Source organism: Sturnira hondurensis, unplaced genomic scaffold (assembly GCF_014824575.4).
Source record: "Sturnira hondurensis isolate 20B ecotype Veracruz unplaced genomic scaffold, ASM1482457v3 Scaffold0013931, whole genome shotgun sequence".
In the NCBI taxonomy this organism is placed as follows: domain Eukaryota; kingdom Metazoa; phylum Chordata; class Mammalia; order Chiroptera; family Phyllostomidae; genus Sturnira; species Sturnira hondurensis.
In genome coordinates, this window is record NW_028086562.1 from 4,757,806 (window position 1) to 4,770,593 (window position 12,788).

The 12,788-nt window shown below is 63.0% G+C and overlaps 1 protein-coding gene across 2 annotated transcripts; it reads left to right on the top strand.

Moving 5' to 3' along the window:
- The first annotated feature begins 1,114 nt into the window (after positions 1-1,114).
- Positions 1,115-12,726, top strand: NOC2L (NOC2 like nucleolar associated transcriptional repressor). 2 transcript variants are annotated; one of them, XM_037062288.1, is made up of 19 exons: positions 1,115-1,217; positions 1,345-1,497; positions 2,776-2,950; positions 3,048-3,170; positions 3,954-4,074; positions 4,160-4,250; positions 5,536-5,614; positions 5,721-5,831; positions 6,037-6,150; positions 6,793-6,981; positions 7,186-7,325; positions 8,070-8,181; positions 9,839-9,952; positions 10,285-10,386; positions 11,171-11,314; positions 11,399-11,512; positions 11,858-11,990; positions 12,289-12,372; positions 12,587-12,726. In XM_037062288.1, exons 1-19 carry the CDS (start codon positions 1,192-1,194, stop codon positions 12,694-12,696), a joined length of 2,235 nt encoding a protein of 744 aa, XP_036918183.1. In that variant the 5' UTR covers positions 1,115-1,191; the 3' UTR covers positions 12,697-12,726. The 2 variants fall into 2 exon arrangements, with proteins under 2 accessions (XP_036918183.1, XP_036918184.1); XM_037062289.1 differs by having other exon boundaries at positions 3,957-4,074.
- Positions 12,727-12,788: the final 62 nt, after the last annotated feature.

The following is a 12,788-nucleotide window of genomic DNA, read 5'->3' on the forward strand; positions in this document are numbered from 1 at the left end:
TTCGAGGGCCTACCGCCCCGTGTAACTCATTCAAGAAGCCCCCCTCCCCACCCCCTGTTACGAATACCAGGCCTTGAGCTGGGCGCTGGTTGTGGGGGGCGAGGGTAGGTGGAGCAGGGCGAACGGCCTCAGGGGCCTGATCAGAGCCTCGATCTCGCCCGGGAGGCTGTAGGATCCACTGTAGTGTTGTCAAGCCAACCGCATCCGCCCCACTTACCCTCACCCTTAGGCAGGTGTGGGCGGGAAGGAGGGTACAGGCTGGCTTCTGCTCCTTGCTCCCTAAGACAACCTTCTAGCCTCTGGGCCTTTGTACCTGAGGGTTCTTCCCACAGACAGCACAGGAACAGAGGCCATCCGTGCACGCATGGACTTGGGCAAAGGCGCTCATGGGCGAATTCTCACAGGACGGAGAGTAGCTGGAATGAAGTATTGGGCATAGTACTTTCAGGTGAATCCGGCCAAGCGGCTTCAATAACAGCGCCTCCCCCTACCCGCTTCCTCGCCACAGAGACCGTGGGACCATCGGGTGAAATGGAAATGCTCTCAAGGCTCGGATCCTCCTTTGATCCGGTGGGGCCGGCTTGGCCAGCAGGGTGTCACTATCTTTTGACGAACCTGCCCATCTATAGCATCACCATTTCTGTTTGGCTCGTTTTTTCCTACCAGAGTGTTGGCTTTTTGTCGTTTATTTGTAAGAGCCGTCCGTATAGGAGTGCACTGTTGATGCATTTTGTCCGTTGTCTACGCATGGACACTCTCACGGGCACGCGTTTACGGATCCCTAGGGAGGCTGTGGCAAGGCTGGGGGAGGGCGCTCCGGCCCCCAGTGGGCCCCAGGCCCCATCTTCCCCCAAGGCCGGTAGTGTTACCACTGCCTCTAATGGAGGACACAGACTGTGAACAGCACGTCCAGCCGGCGCTCGAGCAAATGCATGCGGGAGCGGTAACCGAAGCAGGCCTGCGCCAGGCGACCGCATCACGCCCACCAACCAAGAGCCCGGGCGCGTCCGCGGTTCATTAGTTGTGAACACGCCCTCCCGAGCGCAGGCCGCGGGACCAAGGCTGGAAAACCAGAGAGCCAGCGCGGCAGGGCGGGGCCGGGGGCTGGGCCGACCGCAGGCGGAGCGCCGGGCGCAGGGCATCGTGGGACCGGAAGTGGGGCTCACGCGGCGGCGCGGCGGCCTGGCGGTCATGGCAGCAGGGAGGGGCCGCAAGCGGTGCGTTGAGGGGCTGGGGGCCGGTTCGGCCTCCCCGCGTGGGAGGGGGTCTCTCGTGCGCCCGGGCAGTGGGGCCGGGGCACCCCGGGTAGTTGGGGAGTCGTGACTCCCGTGTCGTGACCCGCAGGCGCCTGGCGGAGCTGACGGTGGATGAGTTTCTGGCCTCGGGCTTTGATTCGGAGTCTGAGTCGGAGCCCGAAGGAGCCGCAGAAGCTGAGGTGCGGGTGGCGCGCGGAGCCTCCCGGATCCCGGGTGGGCCGGGCGGAAGCCCCTCGGCCAGGTGAGAGGCGCGTGTCGCATGGGGCGTAGGGAAGCAAAACCCCCTCGGTCGCCCGGGCCCGGGGCCTCGTGCTGATGCGTCCTTTCATCGGATGCTTCCTGAGCGGCTGCTGTGGGCCGAGCCTGGTTTGGGGAGGGGAGCGTGCGCGGGGATGGTACAGGTTCCGCTGTGGTCTGGGGAGCGCGCGGAGCCTCGGGTGAGTCAAGAGGGGCAGGTGCACAGGAGGGAAAGCAGCGTAGCCGGGGTATCGGTTGCTGTGTTAGGTGAAGTGGAGAAGGAAGGTCCTTTAAGGAGGTGAACGTGGGGCAAAGGCCAGAGGCAGTAAGCCGCGCAGACAACAGGGAAGTGTTCTGGCGGTTGAGGGAGCGGGAACAGCCACGGCCCTGAGGGGGGACCAGGCCTGACGCAGAGGGGAGTGTGGCTCTGGCGGGAGGGGTGGTAGCAGCCAGGGCCGGGGACCCGGAGAGGTGGTGGTTCATAATGTGTCCAGGAAGGCCCTGGCCCGTGCCGCTCGGTTGGTTGTGGTTAGGTAGCTCACTGAAAGGCCGCAGGTTTGAATCCCGGTCAGGGCACGTGTCCAGGTTGTGGGGTCAGTCCCCCTGCGGGTGTGTGCGGGAGATAGCCGGTCCACCTGTCTCTCTAGCACTGATGGCTCTTCCCTGCCTTCTCTCTCTAAGGAACAACAAAAAGTGCTTCTGGGGAGGATTTAGAGGAAAGGATGTCCTAGTAAAATGGGAAGCCGCTGAAAGGTTTTGAACAGCGAAGCGAGAGCAGGCAACGGAGTAACGTGAGGGTTGCTTGGGTAGCTGTGTTAGGAGTGGGCTACGGGCAACAACCATGGGGGTAGGAAGGGACCGACAACCGAGAGATGGTGCTGGTTTGAGAGGAGGTGGGAGGCGTTTCCAGGACACTGCCCGTGAGAGCTCACAGCATCTCAGGCTAGGAGGTGAGAGGCTGACGCGCGCTGACCTCCCACCTGAGGTCTGGGGAGGCGGCGTTCCCCACCACTGAGGTGGAGAGGGTTTGTGGACCCAGGTCAGTGTTGCCCTGCTGGGCTCAGGATGCACGTGGTGGGGCATGTAGGGAGACTGGCAGAGAGCGGGGGTTGGTGGGGAGAGGGATCTGCCGAAAGCCTGTCCCGAGCTTGCTGGCTGTAGCAGCTGTGGAGGGCACAGGCGAAGCCCTGGTCTCCCCAGAGGAGGCCAGCAAGCCCTGCCCCTACCCTCCGCGTGGCCCTGCCTGTCTGTCTGGCCTGATGGCTGCCCCCCACCTTCCCAGCCGGCGCAAAGGCCAAGCGTCTGAGCACAAGGACCAGCTCTCTCGGCTGAAGGACAAAGACCCCGAGTTCTACAGGTTCCTGCAGGAGAATGACCGGAGCCTGCTGGACTTCAGCGACTCGGACAGCTCTGTGGGCGGGGAGCAGCAGCTCCACTCCCTGCCTGACACGCTGGAGGTGCTGGCCTGGGCAGGGCTGAGCCGGGGGTGGGGGTTTGGGGCACGCTTGTGGCCTCTCCCTCCTGCTCAGGCCTGGCCTTCTGTGTCTGGTGCAGGAAGCGAGTGAGGAGGAAGGTGAGGAGGACGAAGATGGGGTTTCCAGAGGACCGAAGGGGAAGAAGAGGGACTCTCTCCCTGTGAGCCTTGCCATGGTTGAGAGATGGAAGCAGGCTGCAAAAGTGAGGAGCGGCCCAGGATGAGCAGCAGAGCACGCTTCCCCTTCACCCCTTTCACTGGCCTGGGGCCACGCTGATGGGAGGACCCTCTGTGCAGCGGCACTGGAGTCTTGTTGGGCACTAAGAGTCTCGCTTGGCTCTCCCTTGTGCCAGGAGGTCCCGGGGCTTCTGCGTTCGCTCCTTCACTCGGAGCCGTCAGGGTTCTCTTGCTCCTTTGCTCTCAGCCGCCCTCTCTGGCGTTTTGCTCTTCAAAGTCTGTTGTGGGCAGGGCATGCCCTCTGTGCCTTTGCTAGGTGGTCAAGCCAGGTGCCTTCTCCGGGGAGTCTCCCCATGGTTTCTGTGTGGGTGGGAAGGGCGGGGCAGGGAGCACCCTGGACCCTCAGCTCCTCCCCCGTGGCCCCTGAGCGGGTCTCCATGCCCATCCAGGAGGACTCGACTCTCTTTTTAAATTTACTTTTTAATTTTATTTACTTTTAGAGGGGAAGGGAAGGCGAGGGGGAGAGAAATATCAATGTGTGGTTGCCTTTTGTGCATCCCCTGGTGGGAACTAGCCTGCAAACCAGGCATGTGCCCTGACTGGGAATCGAACCACGGTTGTTTGGTTCGCAGGCTGGCACTCAGTCCAGTGAGCTACACCAGCCAGGGCAGTACTCAACTCTTTCTATTCCCGGCCCCTGGTGAGGGTGCCCTCCTCTCCTAGGGCGGGCTCTGGGGGCCCTGGCTGCCTCCCCTCCTGTCTAGCACAGTTGGCGGCGCCCACAGTGCTCTGGGTTGTCGCCCCTGCAGCAGCGCCTCACTCCAAAGCTGTTCCATGAGGTCGTGCAGGCATTCCGGGCAGCTGTGGCCACCACCCAGGGCGACCAGGACGGAGCTGAGGCCAGCAAATTCCAGGTCACAGACAGTGCTGGTGAGCTGGGGCCAGGGGACCTGGGGCACAGCCTCCTGGTCCAGTCTCCTGTCCTGAGAGCGGCACCTGTGGCCCCTTGTTGCAGTGTTCAACGCACTGGTCACCTTCTGTGTCAGAGATCTCTTTGGCTGTCTCCAGAAGCTTCTCTTTGGAAAAGCTCCCAAGGACGGCAGCAGGTGAGGGGGTGGGGCTGGGGGGTGTTTGGCGACTGGTGGCACTGCAGTGGGGAAGGCAGAGGCCCTGTCACCTGGCACTGCCCTCCAGACCCCGCTGGCTCAGAGGTGCGTTGGGGACAAGCCAGGCTCTCTTTGGGCTCTTGGGAGAGGCTGGGCTCTCAGAGCCAGTCGGAGCGACCCCATTCTTTTTAGTTCATCTCTCTGGGGAGGGGCGGTCTCTGCCCAGAGTTTCTCAGGGACTGCAGACTGTGCACTTGGCTTTGGCCCCCCATCTTCCCACGTCAGGGTTCTGCCTGTCTCTCTTTCTCTTTGGGTGGATGTGTCTCATTTATTCTTGAGCTTTTCTTTGTGGCCGCTAGGTGTGTCTCTGGGCGGGGCCCTAGTTGGTGCTGGGTTTGAGAACCTTCCCTTCCACAGAAGAGGTGAAGGGGTGGATCATTGAGTGGGTCCTCGTCGGAGGGAGGAGAATGGGGGCTGCACTGGGGCTGGGAGGGCCATACAGCTGTGTGGCCTGGAGGCAGCAAGGGCCTTGGAGGGTCACACTCACCCTAGGTGCCTTTCAAAGGAAAAAAGTGTGCAGGCAAGGGCCCCACTGTCCTCACCTAGAGGGGAGGTGGGGCTGCCCAGGCCTGGTGGTACCTGTCAGGCTAGATTGATGGGGGGTGCTGTTGGCTGTGTGCAGGCAGCTGGGGGCAGGGTTGGGGGCAGGCAGGCAGTGCATGGGCGATGCTATCTGGGAAGGGGCTGCTGTGCTGCCTTCAGCATGAGGGGGAGAGTGCATCCTCCTGGGTTGGGGGAGCTGCCCGAGGTGCCCCTGTCCTTTGTCCTCCTGGGCTCTTCAGCAGGTTTTACATGAGCACCCACTGTGTGCCGAGAGCTGTGTGGTTGCTGAGGGGTAACACCTGTGCGAAACTTCCGGAAGTGGTAGTCCCTGTCGAGTACTAGGTCTCTCCATTTTCCAAAAGACGTCAGGGTCTGAGTTTTTTCATAAAACTGTGCTGTGTGTGTGGAGGCTTTTTTTTTTTTTTAAGGCTCGTGGGCCACGGGAAACCTGGCTGCAGGGGCAGTTAGTGATGTCGGGGGAGACATGGGGATCCAGGGCTGCCACAGCTGTGCATGCTCTCTGGCCTGCTGGGCGCCTGCTCCGCCTTGGGTGTCAGTCTAGGCCACTCCTGAGAGGGTCTCCTCACAGGGCCATGTGCCCTGGGTGCGTGGACAGAGCATGGCTCCGAGCACATGCGTGCGTAAGCTGAGGGTGTCTGAACTTCCGGTGTGGTCCCTGTAGGTTGCTGCAGCCATCCAGTAGCCCGCTGTGGGGGAAGCTCCGGCTGGATGTCAAGGCTTACCTGAGCTCAGTCATACAGGTGCGATTCTGGTGGGAGAGGGCCTGCTGGGTCACCAGGGCCTGGCCTTGGGGAAGGTTCTGGATGTGAGGGGGTTTGGCCGTGCTGACCTCTCTGGCTTCCCCAGCTGGTGGCCTGCGTGGCAGAGGCGACGGTGGCGGCAGCCCTTCTGCAGCACGTTGGCAGCTCTGTGCCCTACTTCCTGACCTTCCCCAAGCAGTGCCGCATGCTGCTCAAGGTGGGCAGGGCACCCTGAGGGGTGGCTGGGTCCACGGGCTCACTCTCGGGTGCCCCACCCTGCTGGGGTCTTTCTCGGGCAGCGTGGCCCAGTCAGTCCCATGAGAATAGGCTCCAAGCTGGGGCCGCTTCCCAGCAGTGCCCACAGGAGCCTCTGGCTGGACCTGGGGAGGCCACGGCCGGCCTTGAGCTCTCCCTCTCTGCAGCGGATGGTGGTTCTGTGGAGCACAGGTGAGGAGACCCTTCGAGTGCTGGCCTTCCTGGTCCTCGTCAGAGTCTGCCGGCACAAGAAAGACACCTTCCTGAGCCCTGTTCTGAAGGTAGTGTGGGCTGGTGGCTGCCACTTGTGCTGTCCCAGTACACATCCACCAGGGGCGGGGTGGACGTCTCAGCCTGAGGGCTGGCAGGCTGCCTTTGTGGCCAGCATGTACCCCGAGCCCCTGCCAGGACCGTGACTGCAGGCAGACCCAGGCCCTTATCATGGGTCCCTCCCTGAGAAGGGCACAGTGACAGTGACGGGAGCCCTTGGGCTCAGTGGGCTCCACGTGGACTGCAACACATAGCTGTCCCCACAGTGGATAAGGACATCGACTGTAGAAAGGGGCAGGGAGCCTGGTGCCTGGCTCCAAGCTGTGGGTGGCCTCACCTGGGTGTGACCTTCTGGGCCCCCTGGGCCTGCAGCAGGGTGTCCACCTTTCCAGTCCCTGTGTGGTCCCGCCCGGTTCCCAAAGGTGTTTGTCCTGGAGCTCACCCTCCCTCTGACCGTGGGCTCTGCCTGAGAGGTTGGTGGGTGTACCACGTGGAGGCCGAGCCACAGCAGGGGCCCGGGGTCAGGGCATGCAGCGGATGTGGCCAGGCTGTGGTTCTGAGAGGCCTCAGGGGCTCCCAGGGACAGGCCTGGTGTCTGGCAGTGGGGCCTCGGGGCTCTAGGGGCTTACATGGCTGTGACTGTCTCCCCGCAGCAAATGTACATCACCTACGTGAGGAACTGCAAGTTCACCTCACCCAGCACCCTGCCCCTCGTCAGCTTCATGCAGCGGACGCTGACCGAGTTGCTGGCCCTGGACCCCAGCATTGCCTACCAGCATGCCTTCCTCTACATCCGTCAGCTCGCCATCCACTTGCGCAACGCCATGACCACACGCAAGAAGGTGTGTGGCAGGGTGGGGCACTGAGCAGCCTGGGAGCCTGACCCAAGGGCCTGGGGCCTCCTGGAAGAGACAGCCCAGCATCTTGGTGGGGTCAGAGTCCTTGCTGGGGGACTTGGAGGGGCCTGGTGCTGCTGCCCGCCAGGACCTGTGCTTTTGGGGAGGAGCCCTCGGGGAGCTGGGGCTGATCCGGGCCACTCTGTGCAGGAGACGTACCAGTCCGTGTACAACTGGCAATTCGTGCACTGCCTGCAGCTGTGGTGTCGCGTCCTCAGCACCATCTGCCCCAGCGATGCTCTCCAGCCCCTGGTCTACCCCCTCGCCCAGGTCGTCCTCGGCTGCATCAAGTGAGTCAGAGCAGGCAGGTGGCCCTGAGAGCTGGCAGGGCCAGGGTGACACGGGTTGTCCAGGGACAAGGTTGTAGCAGGCTGTGTTGGAGGACCAGGCGGGGCTCCTTTTCTGGGTGGCAGAGCCTCCAGGGGGAGTCTGGGGTTGGGCCCTGGTGACATGGTGATGTCTGAGGAAGGGCTTCGATGGTCTTGTGCCCACGTGGGAGGACACTCCGGCTGGGGCAACTGGGCTTCTGGTTGCTGATGTGGGCCACTGTGCACCTTTGTTCCAGGTGTGACCCCTGGGGTGGTGGATGGAGGGGCGAGTGTGTTGTGAAGGGCATTTGATCCAGGACGGAGTAGGTCTGGTCCGGTCTGGTGTTGATCCTGGCTGTGGTTGTCTCAGCAGGGAGTGGAGGAGCCGCACACAGCCTGGTGGCTGTTGGCCAGGAGGGGGCAGCCCTGTCCCCTAGCGGGGGAGCCCTGAGAGCAGGGACCCCCACACATAGACAACGAAAATGAACCCAGGTTAAAGCTGCTGGGTGTCCCCTAAGCCCCGCAGCTGGGCAAGGAGGCGGGTCCTAAAGGCCTTGTGTCTTGCCCCATTCTCAGGAGCCTAGGGGGATAGGTGTGGCCTCTGGCCCCAGGAGAGGAGACAGGGAGGGCCCCTGCTGAGGCCGGGACTCCATGGAGAGGGGAGGGCAACAGTGGGAGTGTGAGGTGGGTGTGCGGGACCCTCTCACTCCGTCCTCCTGCTCCCAGGCTGGTCCCCACCGCACGCTTCTACCCGCTTCGCATGCACTGCGTGCGCGCCCTGACGCTGCTCTCCGAGGGCACTGGCACCTTCATCCCCGTGCTGCCCTTCATTCTCGAGGTGAGTGGTGGGTGTGGTGGGGAGCCTCGCCTGCACGACGTGGGGGTGCAGGGCCTTGCTGGGTCCTCCCAGGCTGCCCAGGCTGGTGGCTTGCGTTGGTTGGTGGGAGCAGCGCGGTGAGGACCAGGAAGCCGCCCTGTGAGGTGGGCCTGAGGGCGCTGGTTTGGGGCGTCTGCCCAGGGTGAGGGTGGGCCGGACATCCAGGCCGGACATCCAGGCCGGAGTTCCAGGCCTGAGTCCAAGGCTGCATGTGCCCTCGGCATGTCCCTGTATGCACACTCGTGTGTGTCTGTGTGTTCTCATGTTCAGGTAGCTCGGGTGCGGGGAGAAAGGCTGTGGTCCAAAGGTCAGAAACCCACTGACAGGCCCAACCCAGGAGACTCTGGGGACTCACCCCCCAGCAGAGGTGCCTTTGTGCCCCCCACCAGGCAGCTCAGAGCTGTGCCGTAGGATGGGGGGCCTCGTGGTGGCCCCAGAGCACAAGGGGCAGGGAGGGGGCCCCAGGGGCCTTCTTGCTCAGCGCCCTGAGACAGGGCAGCACAGGTTTATACTTGCAGAGTGACCCCCACCAATCTCTGCTAAAGTCCCCCGTGGCCGGCTCAGTACCTCTGTCTGCTGCTCCCTCTGCCCACGCTCCCCCTCGGCCTCTTCTCTCTCCTCCATCTCGTTTGCACTGAGCCCAGCCTCAGCCTGCTGCAGCTGCCCAACCCCCCCCCCACACACACACACACACACACATCCCTCTCACCCAGGGGTGCAGAGTTGAGCTCTCTGCCCCCAGGGAGCTTCGGCCCTTCCTTCCCTGGGTGGTGGGAAAGAGGGTTGAGAGCAGCTCTGTGTGGAAGGTGAGCAGCTCTGTCCCTCAGGCTGAGCCCTCCCAGGGACCCTGTCTGTTGACATCACTGTCATGGCTGCTTTTTGCTTGGCGCTGACCTGACCTCAGCTCTGAGTCTCCCATCAGGGGCACCTTCTCCAGTTGGGCTTTCCCGGCCTCAGCCTCCCATCACCCTGGGCCTCCTATCCCCCTTGGGGATTCACCGTGAATCTCTCCCTTTGAGGGTCATGGGGAGAAATGTGTGGCTGAGAGGCCAGGCACCCACTCTGTCTCATGGCTGCCTATCGCCTCCAGACCAGGAGGAGGCCTCTTCCCAGAGGCCGTGGCCAATACCGACAGCACCGCCTGCGGTCTCTGTAGCAGGTGTGGGAGGCAGAGCCACTGCTGAGACCTGTGCCTCTCACAGTGTTGCTCCAGGGGGTGCAGCCCTGGGCTGGCAGCCCCAGGCCTTGGGGCTATGAGTGTAGGTGAGGGTGGTGCGTGACAGTGGTCCTCCACAGGAGGGACTCTTCTTTGTGTCCAGGCACGTCCTGCTGTCTCTGTGGCCCAGTGTTCAGGAGGGTCGGCGGTAGTGTGGGTGCCGGTGCTCCTGGTCCTGCCCGTTGGCCAGGGCCCCACTCAGGGAAGAAGGGGCTCCCTCGGGGCACAAGAGCTCTGGACAAGCAGACTCTTAGGGCAGGCTGTCTGTGAGGCTAGAGGTCTGGCACGGCATTGCCCCATCCCTGCTCTCATGCTGGAGCTTCAAAGACTGTGGCAGGAGGGGGGCAGTGCAGGGGGGTGGGCAGCTGCTGCCTGGACTGACGCAGCCACTGGCGGGGGCAGGTTTTCCAGCAGGTTGACTTCAACAAGAAGCCGGGGCGCATGAGCTCCAAGCCCATCAACTTTGCTGTGATCCTGAAGCTGTCCAAGGTCAACCTGCAGGAGAAGGCTTACCGGGTGAGGCTGGCCTCCTGGCCTCCAGGCAGGGATCTAGGGAATGCCCTGGGTGGGCAGGATGTCAGAGGGCACTGAGGTTGGCATTCAGGGTGACTGTGGAGGCAAGACGCTTGTGAACCCGAGGAGCTCACCGCCCTGTGGAATTTCAGCACGCATCCTTGTGGGCTCCCAGGGTTGGGGAGCTGACACTCATGGGCCCCAGCCCCAGTGATCCGAGTACAGCTTCCAGGGAGGCAGTGGGGTCCTGCCCTGGGAGGGAGCTAACCTGTCGCCCTGTGATGGAAGTGGTCTGAGCGCCTGTCCTCGCTGCCTTGCCCTCTGCCCGCGCGCAGGACGGCCTGGTGGAGCAGCTCTACGACCTCACCCTCGAGCACCTGCACAGCCAGGCCCACAGCATCGCCTTCCCTGAGCTGGCCCTGCCCGCTGTCCTGCAGGTGTGTGCCCCTGCCCACTCCCTGCCCACTCCCTGCCCACTCCCTGCCCCTGCCCACAGCCCTCCATGGCCGGCAGTGCGGCAGACTGGGCTGTCCTGATGGCCTCAGCTCAGCCCCCACTCACACGGGGGCCATGGGAAGGCAGCCTGTCTCAGCCCAAGAGCCGGTGGTGGTGCCTGGCCTTGCGCTGTCCTCCCCCAGGGCTGTGCTAGGGGGACCCACATGTGAGGCCTCCTGGAAGACCCTGGCCCTGGGTCAGCTGGTGTCCTGACTGAGTGCCCCCCAGGTGGTCCTGGGGGTCATGCACAGGTCAGGCCACCTCAGCCGCTTCAGCTTTCCTTCAGGTGACTCTGGGGGGCATCCGTCCCCCTCGGAAGCCCCAGTGGGTTCCCAAAGATGGGATCCATTGGCTTTCACCTTGGTGATCCCCATCTCAGGGAGGCCTGTTTCCACGAGGCCCTGTGCAGGGAGGGCTGCTCACACCCAGCTGCCCGTGGCTTGGGCCCATCCAGACGCAGGTGCGTGTGCGCAGACCTGTTGCTGGGCTGGAAGTCCCAGGGATCAGCGGATTATTTCAGTGAAGAGCCAGGTGGTATTTTAGGCTTTACAGTCCTGTGGTTTCCACAGCTGCTCAATTCTTCTGAGTCAAAAACCCACAGGCACATGCCCTGAGGCTCCGTGGGTCCCCCCTCCCCTGCCCCAGTCAGCACATTTGGGGTGTGGGCTGATGCTTCATGCAGAGTGACCCTGTGTGGGGCTGGCTGAGCCCCTCTTCCTCCTGCAGCTGAAGTCCTTCCTCCGAGAGTGCAAGGTGGCCAACTACTGCCGGCAGGTGCGCCAGCTGCTAGAGAAGGTGCAGGAGAACTCTGAGTACATCTGCAGCCTCCGCCAGAGAGCCTCCTTCAGTGTGGCCAACCGGCAGGCGGTGGTCAGTGGAGAGGGCACTGGTCAGTGTGCGGCTGGGGTCCAGGGTTCGCCTGGGTGGGTCGTGACCCCGACCCTCTCCCCACAGGATGCCTGGGAGAAGCAGACCCGAGAGGAGGGGACTCCGCTCACTAAGTACTATAGCCAGTGGCGGAAGCTGAGGGACCGAGAGATCCAGCTGGAGATCAGTGGCAAAGAGCGGGTACGGGGCGGGGGGCGGCGGGGGTACCCAGTGCATTGACCTGAAAGGAGGACCCAGCCCCTTGGCTGCAGCTTCAAGATGGGCTGGGGAGGGAATATGTGGAAGGGTGGTTGGGGCTGCGGCTGCTCTGAAGGATGTGGCTGTGACTCTGATGGCACTTGAAGGCCAGCCTATGGCTGGGGTGTTGTGTGGGGGAAGGGGAGGGACCAGAACACTGAGTTTGGGTGGAGCCTGTCTGTGGGACTGAGGGTGCCTCCCGGTGGCGGTCCTGTGGCCATGGCCTCAGCCTCGAGCTTGGGCTCCCTGCACAACCTCACCTGCCACTCCTGTTCTGCGGCCTTCCAGCTGGAAGACTTGAACTTTCCTGAGATAAAGCGGCGGAAGCTGGGGGACAAGAAGGATGAGGACAGGGTTGAATTCAAGGACCTCTTTGACTTGGACAGTGATGAGGACGAAGCTGCAGACTTCTCAGAGAGAGGTGGGCCTCGGCTCCAGCTCCCAGCGGATGTGTGGGTTGGCCTGGAAGGTGTCTGCTGCACCTCCAGGAGCCAAAGGAGCAGTGCCCACTCCCACCTCAGCTCCTGTTTGCCACTTTGCTTGCTTTGGTGTTGGACCCCTGGAATTGGAAGTGTGTCCTCAGGCCTCCCCCCTCCCCAGCCCCAAGGCAGATCTGAGTCCTTGCTACTCCAGGGTGGGGGCAGGGCCATGAGCCCAGCTGTTCTCCCCACACGTGTGTTGGTGGCCCACTCCCACAGGCTCTTCCCCTTGGTCCCCAGGTGCATCTGGGTCCCCTGGAACTCAGCAGGAGGTCGAGGACAAAGAGGACAGCAGCAGCCGAGAAGAGGACAGCAGCTCGGAGGGTGAGGGGTCCTGGGGTGAGGGTGCTGTGTCTCTGGGGCCCAAGGCTCCTCCTCCCCGGGTAATGCCAGGCCAGCTGCTTCATCCTGCTGGCTCTGGAAGCCAGCAGCAGCACTGATAAATTAATTAGTGTTGATTAATTAGTGATGAGCAACCCCCAAAGCCAGCTTCCTCCTGATGAAGCAGAATTTATGTAGCCTGTGTGTCTCCCTGCAGATGGAAGCCCAGAGAAAGAGGGGGGGCTGGCCCCCCAGGAGCTATGGCAGCTGCTGGCCCAGGGGCCGGAGGACGAGCTGCAGGACCTACAGCTCTCGGAGGAGGACTGAGGGCCACTGCCCAGGGCTGCAGGGGCTGCCTACCCCCATCCCTGCCACAGGCCTGCAGCTGCCCAGAGGCTTTGGGTCAGTGCCTGTACAGG

Bases quoted from the DNA above. Each gene is read 5' to 3' on its own strand.
- NOC2L (XM_037062288.1), top strand. From the start codon at position 1,192: ATGGCAGCAGGGAGGGGCCGCAAGCG. The intron at 4,251-5,535 runs GTGAGGGGGTGG...TGGTCCCTGTAG, and splicing joins GCTCCCAAGGACGGCAGCAG to GTTGCTGCAGCCATCCAGTA. The intron at 11,513-11,857 runs GTACGGGGCGGG...GCGGCCTTCCAG, and splicing joins AGATCAGTGGCAAAGAGCGG to CTGGAAGACTTGAACTTTCC.